We start from the raw sequence: 23,104 nt of genomic DNA on the forward strand, positions 1-23,104 counted from the left end.
TTGCTGGTGAGGTTTAAATCAACAGTTTAATAAGAGTGATATAAAGTGCTACACACCAACAAATAAAATGTGAAGAAATTAAATGGTAAATTTTATACTGAACGGCACAAGTTATCAATGAAATACCAACAGGGAATTGGAGAATGATTGTGGTTATATGAATGCAAAAGTTGGTTGAGGAAATAAAAGTATGAATGATGCACTAAGAAAGGAAGGCACTGGAGAGTACAGGCAGATGGATGCAATTATTTATTTTAATAGCGGCATATAATTTGGTAATAGTATTAAGTACTACAAGCAAACGGATGCAATTATTTATTTTATGAGTGGCATATAATTTGGTAATATTAAGTACTATGTTTTTCAATAAATGGACATGCATAAATATACTTGAAATCTTCAGATTGGCAATTATAAAAACCTAACAAATCACCTGGTCATTAACTAGGAAAGAGAAAGAACTGATAAAGTTATGAGCTACAGAGGACCAGATGTTGGCACTAGTCAATATGTCACTTTAACACTATGACTGAAATTAAAAGCACCCAGGATAAAAGCTAACTGGGTATCATGGAAGATGAACACCAATACTTATCTCTGAATACAGTGCAGGGTTTTGTTAGCATTAACCACCTGTTTTTCACCATCTACAATTGAGTACTAAGCACTTACTTCTACCCACTTTTCAGCTTATCCAACTTAAATGTGAAATAGATTTTTCTTTACTAGAAACCCTACCTTAGAGGGAATAATAAATGAAGGCTGGTTTAAGTTCAGAAATGTATATCATTCTTCTGGGATGATGGATAAGTTGAAAATCATGGTCATTGAATCAGACCGGAAAAAAAAATCAATACAATGTAGTAAGTATTCAAATACTGACGAGGATGCACAAAGATCAAAAAGAGATATGAGATTAATATTTAACAAAGCCATGTATTTAGGAAAGGAGTGGGGCAAGGAGGTGTCAAAGCAGCCCAAAGATTTATTGATGAAGCATCTGGGTGAAAATGAAAAATCTCTCTCAAAAGGAGGGATGGGTTAATAACATCAAAAGAAGAAAGATAACATGGTTCAACAAATTCATGAGATCAAAGATGGAAAATATAAGAAAGCCAATTTAACTGATATACCAGCAGCTCAAACGATCAATGTTAACAGATGAGGATATGACAATTTGTGATTGGGTGAGATCAACAGAAGAGGGCTTAGTGTGGAGGTTAGGGCAGAGGATTTTATGGAGGACATAGGATTAGAGAAGAGTAGAGTAAGAGAATTAGAATTGCTGAAACTAGTTTGCTGAAAACAAAGGAACACAGAATGTGGCCTTTTCACTAACATAGCATACTAAAAAGGGATGAGGAGCAGTTAGAAAAGTAGCAGAAAAATGGCAGCGATAAAGGCCTAAATCATATTGGTATTAAAGCAGCGAATAACAATATGAAATCCTAAGTAAAACTGTTTAAGTTTTGCACATGGCATGAAGCAAACCTCAGTCAGGTTGATCTTAGTGATTTTCCTGCCTCATAAATCAATGACAGGCTGATAAAAAACAAAAGGTATTACATTATCATACAGCTTTAAAACTTAAAAATGTTATTGTTATAATACAATTAAGTTTGTTCATACTTACCTGGCAGTATATATATAGCTGTATTCTCTGAAGTCCGACAGAATTTCAAAATTCGCGGCACACGCAGTGGGCGGCCAGTGTAGTACCCATTCCCGCCGCTGGGAGGCGGATATCAGGAACTATTCCCATTTTCTATTCATATTTTATCAGTGCCACTGTCTCCTGAGGGGAGGTCTGGGTGGGCACTTTAATTATATATATCTGCCAGGTAAGTATGAACAAACTTAATTGTATTATAAAAATAACATTTTGTTCATGAAACTTACCTGACAGATATATATATAGCTGAATCCCACCTTCGGATGGTGGGAAGAGACAGAATAGGATTTTTGGGAAACTAAATTAAGTAGATGATATACATCTTGGTTCCACACCTGTTAGCATAGCCGACTTCGTGATTACTGTCACCAAAGTCTGCTTCTGCGTTACTAGAGTTGCCAGCGAGGTAGAGACCTGTAATGCTGGTGCGCTCTAGATGATCTGTCAATGGGGGCGTGACCACAATGTGACTAGACCATATGACCATACTTCTGAGGGCAACGAAGCTAAAACCACCACCTGACCTAACCTATCAAAGTTAGTTCCATAACTTCTAGGCTAAAGAAGAAAAGGAACGCGCCTCAAGCGACCAACCCTTCAAAGTTAAAAGCACACCTATCCCTTTTCTATAGGATAGGATTCGTGTTGCTTCCTGCCCCCAATAATATATCTACGGATATTTATGGTCTAGCGACTTACAGATCTCAAATGTCGTCTTCACATCCCGTCGGGAGTGTGAAGCGAAACACAGAGTTGCTTCGCTAAAGCGTGGCACTCAGGATGTTACTGAGTGTCATGCTCTGTTGAAATGCTTCCGAGGCCGCGCCCTCAACCTCTTGAGCATTCATATTAAGAAAAAATCTTAAATCTTTATGCAAACATAATGAACGAGACTTCTTAAAAGAACTCCTTGACTATAATGCCCAGGGTGTTCTTGGACATGAACCAGTCTGGTCTTTTACGGAACACCGCAGATTGTCCGTTGACCTCGACTTTCTATAGGTTTTATCAAGATAAAACTTGAGAGACCCGACAGGGCACAGGACTCTCTAATGCCCTTGCCCAATAATTTGTGCCATACCCTTGGTCTCCAAGCCTTCGGGTCAAGGTTAGACAGGTTTCGTTCTTATCAAGAACGAAGGCTTGGAGGACAGACCGCATTATGTCCTTTAAAGCTAAAACCTCTGATGATGGCTAAAACCTCAACTAACCCTCTTTGCTGTGGCTAGAGCGGTTAGAATGTTAGCCTTTCTGGTCACGTTGTATTAAGTTCGCAGAAAGGATAGGTTCGAAATGCTTTTTGGCATCAGAAACTCAGACTACTTCTAAGTTCCATGCTGGAACCTGCGATCCAGAGAATTTCAAGATCTCCCCACACCTCAAAGATCGTGAAGCTTTGTTGTTTGACAGAACCGAATCTCTGAGCCTAGAGGCCGTCAACAACATATTTGCATATTCTACAATAGTTAGGACTTCTAGCTTATCTCATACTTCAGACGGAAAGATAGAACCATAAAGAAATTCACAGAGGTCGAGGTGGAGGAACCGTCATTTCCCTTCACTATCTCCAGAAACGGCCCCCACTCCGATTGAACACTGAAAATAGGCAGCACTGCTTTGCCTTGGCCAAGAGACTGCCATTAATCTTGAAGATCTTATCGCTTCTCGATAGTCTGAACGCCTTCCGACTCAGAGAGGAGAGATATTAGATACTTCACTAAGTGACGATGTTAGATTACACCGATTCTCTCGGGAAGGGTCTTTGTACAATTGAATTACATGACCTCTGTGAATCCAACCTCTTAAAGGCCAACATGTGGCGACTAATGCTAATCCTCTAGGATCATGAATAAGGGAACAACTTAAGAGGAAGCTCCTTCGTCTTCAATATTACGAAAACTTAACGAAAGGACGCCTCGAGTCTCCTCAACTTTCGACATACTTCTAAGTGAGGATTACTCAGACGTCAGTAGTTGTTGCCTTCGATCGAGAAGACCCGCACGGACGTGCACTAGTTTAACAAACCTCTTGAAGATCGTTACGTTCTGTGCACAAGCCCATAAGCAACTCTCTCTTCTTGAGCTATGAGAGAGATGAGAAATTATCCGAGATGATTTTGGATCCACTCGATCAAAGAATCCACCCTTCGAGGAAACTGGAGAAGCGACCAATTAATTTGGCCTTCCAATTATTTCAGACCAAAGTGGCCAGAACATCTGTTATTCTGGTTCGGATGTCTGGCACCCTCTCGCTATCACCCGAGGTGATCCTCAAGCCGTTGAGAGAAAATTAGAATTATTACTAGATCTTTGATGTTATTCCAATTTCTCCGTGAGGAAAAATTGTAGAGGTCTGAATTGCTGTTTATTCAGGGAAAACAAGCTTCTCCAGCGAGGAAATGGTCCCCAGCAAACTCATCCATTCCCTCACTCAGCCTGCTTCCTTCCCTAAATAAGGCTGCGCTTTGCATAAGCAGGAGAGCATTATTATAGTGCTATGCCGCGGTAGATTCGTACAGAATTCTGTTACCGTGCGGTAAACCCGCACCGAACAAGTATAAGAGATATCTTGTTGAAAATTTTCTAAGTAACGGAAGGCATGTTCATTCATGATTACTAGAAATTTCCTCAACCCGAGGCTAAAATCCATGATTGTAGGGCAGAGAGACGGCTTAGTCAGCCATTCCCGCAGGGGAGAGAGACGTAACCAACCGCGCATGTCACAGAGCTAGCCGGTACTGCGTAGATCACAGTAACAGCAGCCTTGTTCATTCATCGTCTCGCACTATCTGCCTGAGTTGCCAGCTACTCCTTTTACGAAGGGATAGTATGAAATTATCGAGCAAAATGAAAACTCTCAAGCAGGCATATTTAAACGAAACAAAATTCGCTAAATACTGAAGCTGAGTTGGTGTTGGTCGTAACAATACCTGAAGAGTTGTTCTTACTCCGAAAACTCTTGGAAGGTTGAAGGGAGTGTCAATTAAATACATTAGAACAACAGTTCTTTCGGCTTCTATCCGCAGAGGTAAATACGATATGCGTATATGACTTGACCCATGCGTTAGCAAAATGACGCAAAGATAAACTACGTAAGTATTGTAGTAATTTGAACATCGAATTCTCTACTACATCTTTCCTCGACGAGGAAGAGAGAAAGAAAGGAAAACGACTGTCCACGTTCTAATGAATGAGACTTTTTAAAAAGAACTCCTTGACTCTTTGCCAAGAAAAGGGAGTAATATTCGAATAGAGATCATCAAGAGAGAACCGAGGATCGAAAAGGCACCGTTCAATGTTAGCTTATGATATTGGACATAAGACTTCCTGGATCTAGTCTACAAGTCTTTTTCTTACTCCCCGGATGAGCCTCTGAAAATGAATGAGAGCTCTTCCGAAATTTGTTAATGAGTTTATCCGCTTAAACGATAAAAACGTTAAAATCTATGTCAATGAGAACTACCCCATTTTATGATGGGGTCCCCCACTTAAATGACAAAGACGTTTAGTATCTTGACAATGGGGAAACGTCCTTACTTGACAAAACTATTAGCACTTTGCTAATAGGGGGAAAATGGGGAAAACCCTTTAACATGACGAAAGTCACCCAGGAATCCGAGTATATAATCTTCCCGATTCTCAGAGAAATCGATGAAGAGGAAAGAGTGGGATCGAAGAAAAATTCGGTGGGTATGTCTCTCCGCTAACTCCGAATCCTTTTTAAAAATTTCTGTAAAGGAATGTCCTGTGGAGAGTCCTGAAAAAACCTCCTCTTGACGAGCGTTTAGAAAGCGTCAAGCGTCCTAAGAAACGATCCTGAACAGCAAATAAGACGCCTTCTACAAGTCTTTTCTCTCGCAAAGCGTTCCTGCCGAGCTTCCACCGAAGCGTCGGCGAATGTCCACCAAAAGACGTCCTGCCGAGAAGTCTGCTTAGCGTCCTGCTGAGCAGTCCTCAAAAAACGTCCTGTTAGCTGCGAGCGTGTCTGAGCAGAGAACACCAAAGTCTTCTGGAACGACGTTTGAGAGAGGATCTCGTTGAGCGCCCTGATGCATGCAAGGCCCGCCAAGAGGCGTCCTGGCGAGCGACCTTGCCAACCTCTCAAAATTATGACGAACCGCGTTTTGCGTATGACGTTGATATTTTCAAGGGACGTCCTCATGCGAGTCTCCAGGAGAGCCGCACGCTGCTCCTGAGTGGCGGGTGAACACTAAAGGAAGATGTATGGCTTTCGTCTTCAAGACGGGGCCCTTAAGACCTTCATACCCTTCTTACAAAGACAGTGCCGCCTGTGCGAACGGGAACTTGCGTCTTAGTAATGCAAAAGAACATCTCCAGAAACGCACTCAGCAAAGGAACGCCGAGCGTCCTGGAGAATGTCTCTACTTATAGGACGTCGAGCACCTCCAAAAGCTTCCTCACGTCTAAATTTGCCCTTCTTATGCCGAACCAGAGACATAAGTTGTTTGACTGTGCAAAGCAGCTTTGCCGGACGTCAAACTTATCAGCTTGCTTTTTCGAAGTAAGCGAACGTTACATAACGTATACGGAGCGCCATGAGGACGAGGAGACGAATACTGAGTTGCTCCTCCAAAAGGTGGAATCAAGAATGTCCTTGATTACCAAATTCTTTGGAATGCTAGCGAGGTTGAAACAGCTCTACTTCATGAGCTTTCACTCGCAGGAGGCTCAAATCACTCTTCTGGCAAGATGAATGAGCCTCCTTAATATGTCCCTTAGAAAAGAGCCAGTGCATTCTTCGAAAAGGGTAAATGTGGTCTCTTCCTGAGCACCATAAATTACCTGAAGGACTCTTACTTCCTTCGTTTATGTAAATAAAATTCGAGAGCCCTGACAGGGCACAGGACTCTTTCATCCTCTCGTGACGAGAGAGAGGACGTGAAGCGTCCTCTTCTCTAAAGCTTCTTTAGGGGGCGCGAGTCCTTCCGAGAGCTCCACCCCTGTGAGGGGGAGGACGCCTCGGAGGACGAGAAGCAATCCTTCAAGATTCGTGCACGTGCTCGATCTTCGGCAGCCTGGGAAGCGACAACAGGACCTGCCGAAAGGAAGCCAGATCAGCATGAAAACCCGTAACCCTCCTTCGGCTTTTGACATGCCCTCTCCCTGGTTTCCTGGGAGTCCGACAGAGGTCTAGGCCTAGAGGCGTTATGGGGCCGATCTGACGTTGCCTCCCTTGACGAGAGAGAGGACCCCGTGAAGCGTCCTCTTCTCTAAAGCTTCTTAGAGGGCGCGAGTCCTTCTGAAGAGCTCCAAACCCTTGCGCGGGGAGGACGCCTCGGAGACGAGAAGCTCCTTCAAGATTCGTGCACGATCTTTAGCAGCCTGGGAAGCGTCAACAGGTCCTGCCGAAGGGACGCCAGATCGGTGGGGAGCCCCCGTAACCCTCTTTGCGGCTTTCGACATGCCCTCTCACCCCTGAGTCCTGGGAGTCCGACAGAGGTCCAGGCCTAGAGGCATTAGGGTGGGGCCGATCTGACGCCCCCTCCACAACACAAGGGGCACTACACTTCACAACACTGATTGGAGAGCGAGCAACTTTAGTCTAAGATTACTTGATGTAATCCTCTAGCAGACACTTCTTCTAGGCCCGTAAGCCATACCACAGGGTTAGGCAAAATAAAATCTACAGGAGGTTAGAAGGTTCATTATTTCTAACCTTGTGTTTACTGTGGAGGAAAACTCCTGATTCTAACACGCTCTAAAATGCGTACATGAATCCTACTTCTTCCGTAATCAGTCCACACATTACACTAATTACATTGAACTTATGCAAAGAAAACATGTAAACGTCATATATACTAAGCGAGTGTCTACCGAAAGTTCCGGTAGCCTCACCGTTACCCCATGCAGACAACAAAGTCTGAAACTAGGCTAACTAGCTTCAGACATCAAATGCAATGAAAAAATTTACGATAGCGTATGCCTAGCCACAAATCCAAGTCAATAATCGAAAGAATAATTAGGATACTTAAGCGGCTAATGAAGTTTCAAAATCCTAGGCGGAGGTCTGTAAACAGTTGTTTACCGACCGGTGACAGAAAAAATATGAATAGAAAATGGGAATAGTTCCTGATATCCTCCTCCCAGCGGCGGGAATGGGTACTACCACCTGGCCGCCCACTGCGTGTGCCGCGAATTTTGAAATTCTGTCGGACTTCAGAGAATACAGCTATATATATATCTGTCAGGTAAGTTTCATGAACAAAACTATACTTACAACAATAATTATTATACTTTGCAATGATACTTACAGCAGCTCTCTGATGTTTTAGGTGTAAACCAAATCCAAGGCCATAAGCTTTAACAGCAAAGTTCATTTGATGTTCCTCTTGCCTTTGGCGATAAGTCCTTTCAGAGGTTTCGAGTGGATGCACATTAGTGGTAACTGGTGCACGTTGAAGAAGGCCCTGGTCACATCCATAATCAGTCTCTTGTGACTTGACAGATGCAAATGACTCATTTGTAGGCAAAGCCTGAGAAAAAGATACACCAATGAGAAAGAATGTATGGTACAATTTACAAACATCTTGTGCAGTACCACAGGTTGCCAGTGCTGGGATTTTAGCCACAAATATCAAAACCCTGCCCCACCAAAAAGGTAATTTTATCATTCAACTTATAAAAGCATACAAATATCACAGGATTAAAATACTTATTCAAGACATAAAACCACCTGTAATCAGACCGTCTTCCTTGAATCTGTCAGAGGCTTAAAATCCCTCTGAGCAGAAATAAAATCTTTATTACTTGATGTCAGTATTTGAATCACCTCAATTAAATTTTTATCTATAAAACCATATGCCTGTGCAAATTTTCAAAACTTCCCTTACCTTTCAGCAGCAATGTATGAATAATTTCTTGCAAGGCAAAGCAAAGCATTTGTTTTCTGATACTGCAAACTTAGGTGTACGTATGTTCTATAGTGTTGTTTGAAAGCTATTCAAACTATGCAGATAATGAATGAATCAAGAAAGTATTGAAATGCTAATTCTTGAAAATTTTCCTCTAACAAATGTTTAATCTAAGTACCAGTACTAATGATGTTTAAACAGCATCATGCCTTATCACATAATTAACCAGTTGGGTTTAACTGCATGATTAGTTCAATGTTCACTAATCACTTAAGATACTAATCATTATATCACAGTTATAACATGATCTGTTAAGGATCTGCACTAGCTAAAGCTGGGAAACATGTTATTGTTATGATACAATAAAGTTTGTTCATACTTACCTGGCAGATATATATATAGCTGTATTCTCCGAAGTCCGACAGAATTTCAAAACTCCCGGCACACGCAGTGGGCGGCCAGGTGGTTAGTACCCATTCCCGCCGCTGGGAGGCGGATATCAGGAATCATTCCCATTTTTCTATTCAGATTTTTCATACACTGTCCCCTGAGGGGGAGGTGGGTGGGTACTTTAATTATATATATCTGCCAGGTAAGTATGAACAAACTTTATTGTATCATAACAATAACATTTTTGTTCATGAAACTTACCTGTCAGATATATATATAGCTGAATCCCACCATTGGAAGGTGGGAAGGGACAGAATAGAAGGATTAGGAAACACCTCAAGCAGATGATTGACATCTTGATTCCTTACCTGTTAGCATAGCTGACTTCTTGATTACTGTCACCGAAGTCTGCTTTTGCTTTACTAGAGTTGCCAACAAGGTAGTGACCTGTGTAGTTGGTGCGCTCAGATGATCTGTCAACGGGAGCGTGACCACAATGTGGATAGACCATATTGACCATACTGTGAGGGCAATGAAGCTAAAACCACCACCTGACCTAACCTATCGAAGTTAGTCCCATAACTTCTAGGCTAACGAAAGGGGAAAGCGCCTCAAGCGACCAACCCTTCAAAGTTAAAAGACACCTATCCCTTTAATATAGGATAGGATTCGTGCTGCTTCCTGCCTCCAATAATATTTCTACGGATATGTATGGTCCTAGCGACTCGCAGATCTCATATGTCGTCTTCACATCCCACGTCGGGAGTGTGAAGCGAACACAGAGTTGCTTCGCTCACACGTGGCACTCAGGATATTACTGAGTGTCATGCTCTGTTGAAATGCTTCCGAGGCCGCGCCCTCACCTCGTGAGCATTTACTTTAAAAGGTTTCAAATCTTTGTTCAAACATGACGAATGAGCCTCTTAGAAGACTCCTTAAAAATAACGCCAGGGCGTTCTTCGACATGGGCAAGTCTGGTCTTTTTACGGAACACGCAGATTGTCCGAATGACCTCGACTTTCTGTAGTTTTATCAAGATAAAACTTGAGAGTCCCGACAGGTCACAGGACTCTCTGTGGCTCTTGCCCAATAATTTGTGCCATCCCCTTGATCTCCAGGTCTGGGAACAAGGGTTAGACGGGTTTTCGTTCTTAGCAAGAACGGAAAGGCTTAGACACGAATTATGTCCTCTAAAGCCAAAACCTCTGATGATGGCTAAAACCTCACTAACCCTCTTTGCCGTAGCTTAGAGTGGTTAGAAAATTAGCCTTTCTGGTTACGTTGTATTAAGTTTACAGAAAGGAGAGGTTCGAAATGCTTTGACATCAGGAACTTCAGACTACGTCTAAGTTCCATGCCGGAAGCTTCGATCTAGACAATTTCAAGATTTCCACAGACCTCAAAGATCGTGAAGGGCTTTGTTGTTTGACAGATACGAATCTCTGAGCACCTAGAGGCCGTCAAACATATTCCGTATTATACAATAGTTGGGACTGCTAGCTTATCCCATACTTCAGACGGAATGGGAAGGCGGTAAAGTAATTCACAGAGGGTCAGAGGTGGAGGAACAGTCATTTCTTCCTGCCCTATGTCCAGAAACGGCCCACTCCGATTGGTACACTGCAAAATATGCAGCACTGCTTTGCTTTGGCAATGAGACTTGCAATTAATCTTGAAGATCCTCTCGCTTCTTGACAGTCTGAAGCATTTCAGACTCAGCGGAGAGATTTTAGGTCCTCTCGAAGTGAGGCTGTTAGAGTAGAACCGATTCTCTCGGGAAGGGTCCTTGGAAAGTGCTCTCTGAAGGACGTGACCTTCTGGGAATCCGGCCTCTCGAAGGGCCAACATGGGGCGATCAGCGTCTTTCTCACTCCCTCTGACGCCAGCGATTTTATTATTATATTTCCTAAGCTTTTGAATAGGGGAAAAGGGCTAACCAACTATCCCCATTCCATACTATAGGATGGCGTCTATTGCTACCGCTCTCGGATCGAGAATAAGGGCGCAACGTAGAGGAAGCTTCTTCGTCTTCAATATTGCAAAGAAATCTACGAAAGGACGTCCCCAAAGTCTCCACAACTCTCGACATACTTCTAAGCGAGGATTACTCAAACGTCAGTAGTTGCTGCCGTTGATCGAGAAGATCCGCACGGACGTGCAATCATGTAACGAACCTCTTAAGGATCGTTACGTTCCGTGCCTATGCCGATAACCATCTCTCTCTTCTTGGGATATGAGAGAGCTGATGAATTATCTGAGATGATTTGGACCACTCGACCAAAACCTCACTCTTCGAGGAACTGGAGAGCCAACCAAATTGCTTCCAATTCTTTTAGATTATGTGCCAGGACCTCTGTCCGGATGCCTGGCTCCCTCTCAGTATCACCCTGAGGTGATCCTTAACCCATTGAGAGACGTTTAGAATTATCTCTAGATCTTTGATGTTATTTCAGTTCTCCTGTAGGAAAAAACTGTAGAGGTCTGAATTGCAGTCTATTCAGGGAAACAAGCTTCTCCAGCGAAGGAAATGGTTCCCCAGCAGGGACTCATCCATTCCCTCACTAAGCATGCTTGCCCTTCCCTAATAAGGCTGCGCTTTGCATAAGCAGGAGAGCATTTATTATAGTGCTATGCTGCGGTAGACTCGTACAGAATTCTGTTACAGTGCGGTAAGCAGCGCCGAACATGTCTAAAGAGATATCTCTGTTGAAAATTTCTTAGCAAAAGAAGTCGGTTTATTCATGATTACCAGAAATCCCCTCAACCCGAGGCGAAAGTCATGATTGTAGGCAGAGATACGGTTCGTCAATCAATCCCGCGGGAGAGAGAGACGTAACCGACCGAGCATTACAACGAGCTACCTAAAACTGATGTTGGTGACAGTGTGTGACACTGTGACAGTTACAGGCAGCAGCTTATGTTCACCTTCTCGCAGTCTTATGCCGAGTTGCCAGCTATTCTATTCATCTAATGAATAGATTTTCCATTATTTGAACAGAAACTCTCAAGTTGGCATATTTAAGCGAAACAGAATTCGCTAAATACAGAAGCTGATTTTGTGTTGTCGGTAACATTACGCTTAATTAACCAAATGTTAAAATCGGAAACTCCTGGAAAGTTGCCGGGAGTACTGATTAAATATACTGCGTCATCCACAATGACAGCAACCTCTCGTTTCGCACTATTCTGCCTGAGTTACCAGCTACTCTCTTCTACGAAGGAATAGGTTCGTTACTATTATCGATCATAAGGAAATTCTCAAGCAGGCATATTTGAGCGAAACATAATTCGCTAGATGCAGAAGCTGAGTTGGTGTTGTTGTAACAATACCTTTAAGCATTGTCCTTACACCGGAAACTCCTGGAAGTTTGCAGGAAGGACCGATTAAATACACTTAAAATAACAGTCCTTTCGGTTGCCATCTGTAGAGGTAACTACGATATGCGTATATAACTTGAACTTTACATTAGTAATATGACGCGAAGATAAAATACATAAGTATTGCAGTTCACTTGAACATCTAATTCTCTACTACATTCTTTCCTCGACGAGGAAGAGAGAGAGAATGGAAATCGACTGTCTTCGTCTCTTTGCCAAGAGAAGGAATAATATTATTCAAATGGAAATCCTCAAGTGAGAACCGAAGATCGAAAAGGAAAGTTCAAGCTTCTTATGATATTGGACATAAGACTTCATGGACGTAGTCTATAAGTCTTTTTCCTGGATGAGCCGCCTGACTAATGAATGAGAGCTCTTTCGAAATTTTGTTACTTATCCGCTTATGCGATAAAATGTTATTAAGAACTTTGTCAATGAGAACTAACCCAATTGCATGACGGAAAGTAATCCAGGAATTCGAGCATATAGCTTCCCGATTCCCGCAGAAATCGAGGAAGGGGCAGGATTCCTGATTAGAGACTGGCTTACGACAGGAAGGACCTTAATGTTCCCCTTCGGCAGCGCAATCCCGAAAGCAGACGAGGCGTTTTATGACACCGAAATCTGCTTACAGTTTTCCTGGAATTCATCAAGTGATGGATTCTATTGAACGCTCCCTTCGTAGAAAGCGAAAGTAGACCATCTTGACGAGACCAAACTCCTTCCTCTTCTTCGACGACGCCCTCTTGAAGAGCGTTCTTGCAGGAATCCTGCCGAACGTCTTGATGCGTAGGACGCCTATCGTCTGAAGAACGTCCTGGCAAGTGCTCTACCGAGCGTTATGACGTGTAGGATGCGAGCGTCTTCAAAAGCGTCCTGGCGAGCGTCAGATGTGTAAGACATCGAGCGTCTTCCAAAAAGCTTATCAATGTTTATGACGTCAAGCGTCTTCTGAAAGGCCACCCGAAAAAAGTCCTGGAGAGCCGCACGCTGCTCCTGAAGTGTGAGAGCACTATAGGAAGACGTAAGGGTATCGTCTCCAAGACGGCCTTAAAGACCTTCGTTACCTTCTAACAAAGACGGTGGCCGCCTGTGCAACATCTTGCGTCTTAGTAATGCAAATGAACATATCCAGAAACGCGCTCAAAAAAGGAACGCCGAGCGTTCTGAAAGGACATCCTCGCGAGGTGCTTGCCGAACGTCCTGATTGCATTCTTTGAGCGTCTTGAAGAGCGTCCGGAATAGAAGAGCGACGAACATCAAGGGAAGCGTCATAGTGAATGACGTTGCGTCAACACGAGTAACTTGAGAGGCTTCCTGGCGAGGGGAGAGCCGCTCCTGAAACGCGAGCGTCCTAAGCATAAGTACGGTGATCGTCATCAGGACAAGTCTTAAGGACGTTCGCCACTCTTGACAAAAACGACGGCCGGCTGTGCGACATCTTGCGTCTTTGTCACGCTCATCGACACTGCAGAAGGGCATTTAAAAGGACGCCTGTGTGTTCTTGGGTATTGAGGAATTCTTTGCCCTTCTCCTGTCGAAAACTAGGATAGTCTGTCCAGTGTCATCTATGTTACCGCTGACAGAGCGTCCCCTTAGGGACGAGATAAGATGAGTCTTGGGCGAGCTGTTTGACTATGCCAAATCAGCTTGCCGGACGTCAAGCTTTTATGAGCTTGAACATATCCCGTTTCATAGTAAAGCGGAACGTCACATAACGTATACATAGCGCCATGAGGGGAGGAGGGAGGGGAGCGTCTTGGAAAGCAAGAAAAACAATCCTTGCTACAAGAGTAAAGACGTTCCTTCCTCTCGATAGAGCGTTTTGAATGTCTCGAAAGGCGTCCTTATGAGGGTCCTGCCTTAAGGACATTTTTAATCTCGTTTGACCAAAGACGGACAGTCCGCCTGTGCGACATTTTGCGTCTGTCCACGCTTATCGATATTAAGTCAAGCCGAAGGGACGCCAGATCAGTACTCTGACGCTTCCCTCCTGACGAGAGAGAGAACGTGAAGCATCCTCTTCTCTAAGCTTCTTTTTTAGAGGGCGCGAGTCCTTTCGAGAAGCTCCAACCTTGCGGGGTGAGGACGCCTCGGAGGACGAGAAGCAATCTTTCATGATTCGTGCACGTGCACGATCTTTGGCAGCCTTATCCTGCCGAAGGGACGCCAGATCGGTGGGGGTTCCCGTAACCCTCCTTCGGTTTTCAACTTGCCCCCTCCCTGGTCCTGGGAGTCCGACAGAGGTTTAGACCTAGAGGCGTTATAGGACTGATCTGACGCCCCCTCCACAACACTAGGGGCAAAATCAACATCACTACACTCACAACATGATTGGAGAGCGAGCACTTTTTCAAGCTTACTTGATGTAATCCACCATAATAGAAAGGGCATTACCTCTCACAGACACTTCCTCTAGGCCCGTAAGCCATACCACAGGGTTAGGCAAAATAAAGTCTCCTGGAGGTTAGTAGGTTCATTATCCTAACTTCTGTTACTGTGGAGGAAGACCTCCTGATTCTATCACGCTCTAATTTGCGTACATACGAATCATACGTCTTCTTTCGGAATCAGTCAACATTACACTAATTACATTGATCTTTCAACAAAGAACATGTCAAACGTCATGTATACTAAGCGAGTGTCTACCGAAGGTTCGGTCTAGCCTCACCTTACCCGTTGCAGACAACAAAGTCTGAAAACTAGGCTAACTAGATTCAGACATCATATGCAATGAAAAAATTTAAATTAATTTATGATAGCGTATGCCTAGCCACAAATCCAAGTCAATCATTCAAAAAATAAGTAGGATACTTAAGCAGCTAATGAAGTTTCAAAATCCTAAGCGGAGGTAATGGAAACAGGTGTTTTCACTACGGCGACAGAGAAAAATCTGAATAGAAAATGGGAATGATTCCTGATATCCGCCTCCCAGCGGCGGGAATGGGTACTAACCACCTGGCCGCCCACTGCGTGTGCCGGGAGTTTTGAAATTCTGTCGGACTTCGGAGAATACAGCTATATATATATCTGACAGGTAAGTTTCATGAACAAATTTAGTGTTTTAAGCATTGAAATTTCTGTAACCAACATAAAATAACAATAACATACTTCATAACTAATGACTATGAACAACTCTTTGCCAGTGGAAGACAAAGACAAAATATCCTGTCCTTGTTTTAAGTCAGGACCATGAAACGTATTCGAGGAACTTTGGGGCCTGGCTTCATAAGTGGAATTAGGCCTTACACTGGTTGACCGATTTCAACAGAAAACTCAAATAAAACTAATCAAAGTAGTACCATATACCTTTTGTCCAAGGAAGAACATAATGTCCATGGTTAAGATGGTTAAAGGGACTAAGCCTGGTTAGGTCATATTCCCTCCAAAATGCCTAGGCTACTGTAGTAGTCCTTACCCTTCGCTCTGTATTCACTCCCAGTGTCCACCAAAAATGCTAGTTAAAAATGCATAAAAACAGAACATAAGGATTGAGAAAACTACAGCATACACATGCTTGGCAAGAAATTCATGGGGTAGCTTGCAAGATCAGAAGGCCACGTTCTAGCTGAGTGCATTTCCAATGTTTTGTGTTAGGCTACTTGGGGATTCAGGGGAGGCAAAGCCTCCCTGGCCAGGTCAGGGTACAGCACCCTCAGTCAAGTTAGGAAAGTGTGGTCTGGATTGTATGTATCGTTCACATAAACGTGTATGGGCTTGTCTGAATGCAAAAAGTGTGGAGTTTCAGGTCTGAACGATCTCAGCAGGAATCTGTCATGACCAGTTTGCTGGCTTGCAACTTATGCCTGTCACACACAGGTCATGCAATGTATGCGTTTGTCTGCCAATATAATGCTACCTGGACGTCTCTTCTACAGATGATGCCATGTGATCCGAGACAAAGCTGCTTTGTTCAGACTGAAATTGGTGCGAGATCGTTCATATTGTTTAAATACCTAGTACGTGTGTGTGTGTGTTGATAACGACAACTGTTCAGCGTATGGGGCCCTTAAGTCAGGCCACAACATACTAAGCAAGGTTAGGTTTGTTTTTGTCAGCAGAAAATGTGTCTGTCATTCTCTAACGGCCCAAATTAGCCTAGAGTATTATAAGTACTAGTAATATCTCTAAGGCAAAAAGTTTAAATAGGGGAAACAACCGACTGGGCTAGCTGATCCAGTTTTCACCGCGTGTGGATCCACCCTTCGAAAAAGTACTTTAACACGTCCTGACACCAGAGACGGGCACCAATCACGAGTCATCGCTGGTGAGAGCAACAGCTCGAGACCTCTACTATCCTTTCGAAGTAAGTATTTTCATGGTTTTGGAGCTGTAGGATCTGTCTGCGGATATGTAAACTACCCATATGTTGTTTTATTGTGCTAATTACAACTGCAATCTTGAATAACATCAAGAAAAGTTACATATAGGGGGAAACACCAGCGACTACCAACCCTTATCACGGTGGACTGGTCTTATTCACTCGACATTTAAAATGGTGAAACAAGAATACAATTACAACTCCAAGCATACCATTGAAAAGATTTAAGTTTCGTCAACATAATGTGATACTATATGAAAGCCCCATACGAACTAAAATAAGCATGTTACGCTCTTCGTAAAATATGTTTTCAAGGCAGTTTTGAATTGAAATCCAATATGGCGGCTACCGTGGGATGTACAGGTTCTGATCAGTGACGAAAATCATCTTTCCCAGCCTTCCCAGCAATCATTTGAACAATGTTAGCGTATGTATGTAACGTTTATTGATCTTACTCAAGCCTTGCAGTTGTAATCAGCACAATAAAACAATATTTTTGTGCTATACTACTGAAAGTATGAAACTTTTTATTCCCGGGGTCATGGTTTGAACTAAATTCATTCTTACCTTGTAATCGGTGGTTTTTATCCTTACTACCATCACAACTGAAACTCCACAGTGCTTATTTGATTGTTATTATACACATTTTGGTCTCAATTCACTCCACATTGCACTTTAAACCAGTTGCTGTTCCTGGTTCCTAAGCGTGCACGCCACAAACACAGTTACGAACAGCAGACGACGAAGCAGACCCTCCAAAGTGGGTATAAGACTACACACAAAACGTTGAAATTGGTGAAATTAGGCTATGTATTGGAAGTATATATACATAAATATTAAAGCAAGCTTTTATCATTAAGGCATTACTATGACAACTAGAATTCATGGAAACAGTTTATAATAATGAATCGGCGTATGTGTGAAGCCTCCACTAATGTGGCAACGATGATTTTGCCATTCTTAGCATGCAAACATTAAAGGTTACATTTATTTCTGGCATACGGTTATTAAATAAATTCACAAAATACTAATATAGACTGAAATCAATGAAAAGTGCTAGCAAAAATAAAAAAGCAAAAAAAAAAAAAATATGTATATAATCCACTTATCCGTAGTCGTTCCTCTATGGTTTTCGGCAGCCAGATATACGAAAACGTTAGAAACATTTGATTGTATCTACTTTATAAATATCTGTAATTTTTCAGGGTGGTAATTTGGTTTGCAAAAAAGGGATAATATACATGAATTAAATTAAAATTTTTAAATAAAGTAAATTTGAACTAAATAACGAGTAAAGTAAACAATTTAGGGAATAAAACTTTGCAGTTTCGTCGTCTGCTGTTCGTAACTGTGTTTGTGGCGTGCACGCTTAGGAACCAGGAACAGCAACTGGTTTAAAGTGCAATGTGGAGTGAACTGAGACCAAAATGTGTATAATAACAATCAAATAAGCACTGTGGAGTTTCAGTTGTGATGGCAGTAAGGATAAAAAAACCACCGATTACAAGGTAAGAATGAATTCAGTTCAAACCATGACCCGGGAATAAAAAGTTTCATACTTTCAGTAATGTAGGCAACAAAATGTTGTTTTATTGTGCTGATTACAACTGCAATCTTGAGTAAGATCAATAAACGTTACATACATACGCTAACATTGTTCAAATGATTGCTGGGAAGGCTGGGAAAGATGATTGTCGTCACTGATCAGAACCTGTACATCCCACGGTAGCCGCCATATTGGATTTCAAAACTGCCTTGAAAACATATTTTACGAAGAGCGTCACATGCTTATTTTAGTTCGTATGGGGCTTCATATATCATTATGTTGACGAAACTTCAATCTTTTGAATGGTATGCTTGGAGTTGGAATTGTATTCTTGTTTCACCATTTAAATATAGAGTGAATAAGACTTGAAAACCGTGATAAGGGTTGGTAGTCGCTGGTTTTTCCCCCTATATCACATTACATGGACGAAACTTCAATCTTTTGAATGGTATGCTTAAAGATGTGGTATTTCTACAGAAGCAGTCCGCTCGGACACGTAACCGCGGATACGACATCCACTATGGATTGGGGCGTCCAATGTATTTCGCCGTGTTTACTACTGGCCCCTGGGGGTTTAATTACAGTTGTCCAAATAAATATTACTTAAAATTCTTGTTCAGTAGGTAAAACTGCACAGAAAAACCGCAACTACCGTAGTCTAGGCCGCCGCGGATAAGTACCCTAGATCTACCAAAGATGTAATTGTATTCTTGTTTCACCAATTAAATATTGAGTGAATAAGGCTGATCCACGCGATGATGATGGATCCACTGCGGTGTTTCCCCCCTACTAAAGATGCATTGCACTTATTTGCAAAGAAATAATTTGGTCGAATGAGAAACAAGGAACCACAGACCTATCGGTCGGGCTAGCCAAGAGCGCAGCAATGTACAGGGGCTACTAGGCTATAGCCTACCGTACTGTAGGCTACAACTGTAGCACACCTCGAATGCTTCACTATGATAATGTACCGTGGGCTACAATTAGCTTTACCTAACCCTCAAAACTTTCCCTACGATAATTTTAAATATAGCTAGATGGGTAGGATACGATTTTATTTGTACCCTCGTAAGATCTACTATGTACCTATAGGTAGGAGGTACCCTAATAAGAGACAAGCTAGCTAGCCTATGTAGTCTAGGGAAAGCCAAAGATAGGCTAGCTATATTTGGCCTATTCTAAGGATACCTAAACAACTCAAATCTAGTATAGCAACAAGATGCTTTTAAAACTTCGTTATTTTAGTAGAGTGATAACTAACGCACTAAAGTATACGTACCATTTCGAATTATTTGGTTTTGAGTTTTGAAATGACTAAAAGATTCACGTCAGCCACTGGAAGTCAACAACACAAGGGCCGGGGAAATTTCGACGATGATTGTGTACAATTGAAGATCTTCTTGGAAATTGTAGCAGAATATTGGAAGCTTGAGAACAAAAACAAAAGAAACCTTTTATTTAGAGATTTTTAATGAAGAAAGCTATGGATAATCTAAAAAAAAAAAAAGAATATAAGAAACATAAACAGAGAATGTGTTAAATTACCATCGAAACAATAAAACACAAGATATTTAAAAAGTATAAAATCTAATCATAAACTGATTGATTGTGCTTCTTTTCCTATTGATTATTTTTATTGTTTTTTGTGTTATTTTATTTCTTTACGTGACAAGTCACATTCTGCGTCCCGTTTACTTGCATGCTTTTTACGTTAATCCTTTACCCATTGTCTCCTCTCGTTTAATGCATGCAGCATTTATCTGTTTGCATCTTTATCATCTGTTTTCACATTTCCACAAAAGCGAATTCAGACATCATCTGCTAAAAAGGAGTGTTTTAGAAAAAAGAAAAGTGCTCTGTTTTGTATTTGCACAAGATGACACAGAGGAAAAGCAGAGCGAGATAATGTTTGCGATTATGAAATGGGTAGAAATAAAAATAACTGTAATGAACTGATGACACGGAATGTTTAACTGTAGAATGAAAAAGAATTTATCTTAGGAGTTGACGGGACACTTGGGATATCAGTGGATGTACTATAATTATTATATCGAATTATGGGAATGACACTAAAAAGTCAGTAATCTGTCTTAGAGTTATCAAATCAGTGGAAAGGTAGACGTATTGGGATATCACCTGAGGAATAATGCATATATATATATATATATATATATATATATATATATATTATATATATATATATAAACTCTGTGTTACTTTGGCTTATCTACGCGTCGCCTCCGAGGTGCTAGCACTAAACATGGAGGAAGCTCAATGGGACACCGTGTTATGTACACCCATTTTCATATTGTGTAGTCAACAAATTATATGTCTAAACTATATCTTTGATCACCGAGGGGCTAGTACTGGAAGGCGTCTCATTGAGCTTTCGCCATGTTTAGCACTAGCACTCTGGAGGTGACGCATCACAAGCCAAAGTAGTACTACCTGAAATCCTTAGCTTAGCTCACAATTAACATGTTCATTCAGAATTATATTTACTGGTGGGTTTTAACGTTTCACGCATTTTAATTAGCATCGGTAACGAAGATATATAACAACTTCGAGTCGAGAAATGTTCATGAAGCCTATTACATTACAAATTTAAACTGATAGGACAAATGACAATAAAAGTGGAAAAATTACCAGTTTCCCATGTAGATATGATAATGATGAAGGGATATATATATATATATAATATATATATATATATATATAATATATATATATATAGATATATATATATATATGTATATATAAGCATATAATAGGTCAACGGTTCTATTAAAATATCTTTTTAATGGTGCACTTTTACCCTGGGACCAAGTTTCAAGAAACTTTTCTAGTTTACCACTGTTACCTTTTTCAGTTCAAATTAGTTTTTCTCGACTAAATGACGTGAAATACTTCGATTTTCTCTGCGATTCGAAGATATGTCGTCTTTCATTTTCAATTGGGATTCTGAGACCAGGAGAACTTAACTTCTTATATGGTCATTTTTTTTTTCAAAAGACCGTACGAGTTTAATCACGTGAAATATGTACTACTGACATTAATTAATAACAAGATTTTAAATAGAAAAATGTGTCTGTTTTGCTGAGCTATCACAATTTAAAAGGACGATAATCTAATAGGAATTTCTTAAACTATTTAATTGATGACTTTAACTCTAAACTATCGTCTGTCAAACTCTAACGTTTCTTCATCGGTTGTTCAAAAGGTTTAAGTCACCAGTCTGTTTTAATTGCGCTGCAGTCTTTGCCATTCCACCTAAAGTTAATATACCTATAATACCTAATATTATATTATATAATATATATATATATTATATATATATTGGTTATATATATATATATATATATTATATATATAAATATATATATATATCTATATTGTATGGAGTGTTTCCCCCAAAACACCCACACGTACAAAATATTCTGTCACTTTATTAAACCTGGGGTGAGAGATATAGACCAACACCCGCAGCTTACGTCACAAATCAGTCTAATTCTGCCTCATTAGAGTATTTAGTGTGAACAAGGTCTCTTTAAATTAATGACGTCGTTTCGCCTCTAGTTTCGATTTTACGATCTCTTTGTAGATTATGCCTTCCCTTCCAAATGCTCCAAATAATGACCAAAATAAGTCTGTTAATGCAAGCGCTGCAATCCAGTAAAATATAATTTTTGCAGCTTAGGAGCACATCTCTGTTATGCAATGACAGTAACAATGACCAACAGACGTCGATAAACACTTCATCTTTAAGTCATACATACCCAAGGTCACGTAAAATCACACACCAACGCTCGGAATTCCGCTAATCGGGATCCATTCCTTTTAAAGTTATTTTTAGCGCCATTGTAAATGACAATAAACAGGTTGAGTTGTCACCTTTAACATTGAAGACGTTACGATACAAGCTGTGGCGCCGTATACCGCATTAGGCTTAAGGCTAGACCTAGGTAATTCATTGACAGACCTTGAACCACAGCGTTGGTTGATTAATGAGGCTTCTTGCAGATCTAAAATATATAGCAACAGAACGAACTCATTCGCTCCTTCCCTGAATTAGAAAATAAAGTGAGTTTTTTAAAAAAATCGTTTAATCACAGAGCTTGGTTAGATGCACATCCCACACCAACTCACTCGATCGGCGTCTCCCATTATGACTTATGAATAGATTCGGATTTGAGATAACGACAAACAACATGTGAAGGTTCAGTGACCTTTTTGTTTTCCTTTTGTCGATAGAAATCCTGCAACCTTTAGGATTCTTTTTGACCTTTCCGGCTGCATACCGTTATACCGCCCCTTTCACATTCAAAAGTTCGTTCAACAAGGAACCAGGGTGACATAATTCCTCCTTTCAAGGACATTCATTAACTCTTTCATAGAAATGGATTACCAACTCATAGTAATTCAAATGAGAGATGAAACGCGTATTTAGAGCATTTGGGTTAGCTAAACTTATACCGGTTCCTGTTAAAGTTACGTATATTCAAGTAAAAGTTTATGTGTATATATAACATAACGTATATTCGAGTAAGTATATATATATATATATTATATATATATATATATATATATATATATATATATATTTATATATGTATGTATGTATGTATATGTATATATAAACTGAAACAACAGAATGAAAAATAGTTTTGCCTTTTCTCTATGCATTTCACAAGCAAACTATGAACTAAGAAATAAAAGATTGCAAAGATTTGGTTTTTGCTACAAGCAACATCGTTAAATGTGAATATGCAGTATTTTAATGCTTCTGACCCAACCAAAGACCTGCCTAAAATTTAATCAGATTTGGATTCATTACAACGGTTGTTCACACGCAACCCTTTTAATCTTTGTAGCTGTCGATAAAACCTAGTCTTTTTTATGTATTTTTATTCCATTGTAGTTTTCCTG

The 23,104-nt window shown here is 40.9% G+C and overlaps 1 protein-coding gene across 1 annotated transcript in view; it reads right to left on the reverse strand.

Moving 5' to 3' along the window:
* LOC135207917 (uncharacterized) overlaps positions 1-19,605 on the reverse strand; it is a 20,810-nt gene extending 1,205 nt beyond the window's left edge. Inside the window, exons 1-2 of the mRNA XM_064239864.1 lie at positions 19,458-19,605; positions 7,944-8,165 (exon numbers count right to left, since the gene is read on the reverse strand). Coding sequence (XP_064095934.1) covers positions 7,944-8,165; positions 19,458-19,460 — 225 coding nt within the window. The 5' untranslated portion in view covers positions 19,461-19,605. The remainder of the gene's footprint in view (positions 1-7,943; positions 8,166-19,457) is intronic.
* Between the last annotated feature and the right edge of the window lie 3,499 nt (positions 19,606-23,104).

Source organism: Macrobrachium nipponense, chromosome 34, assembly GCF_015104395.2.
Source record: "Macrobrachium nipponense isolate FS-2020 chromosome 34, ASM1510439v2, whole genome shotgun sequence".
Lineage (NCBI taxonomy): Eukaryota > Metazoa > Arthropoda > Malacostraca > Decapoda > Palaemonidae > Macrobrachium > Macrobrachium nipponense.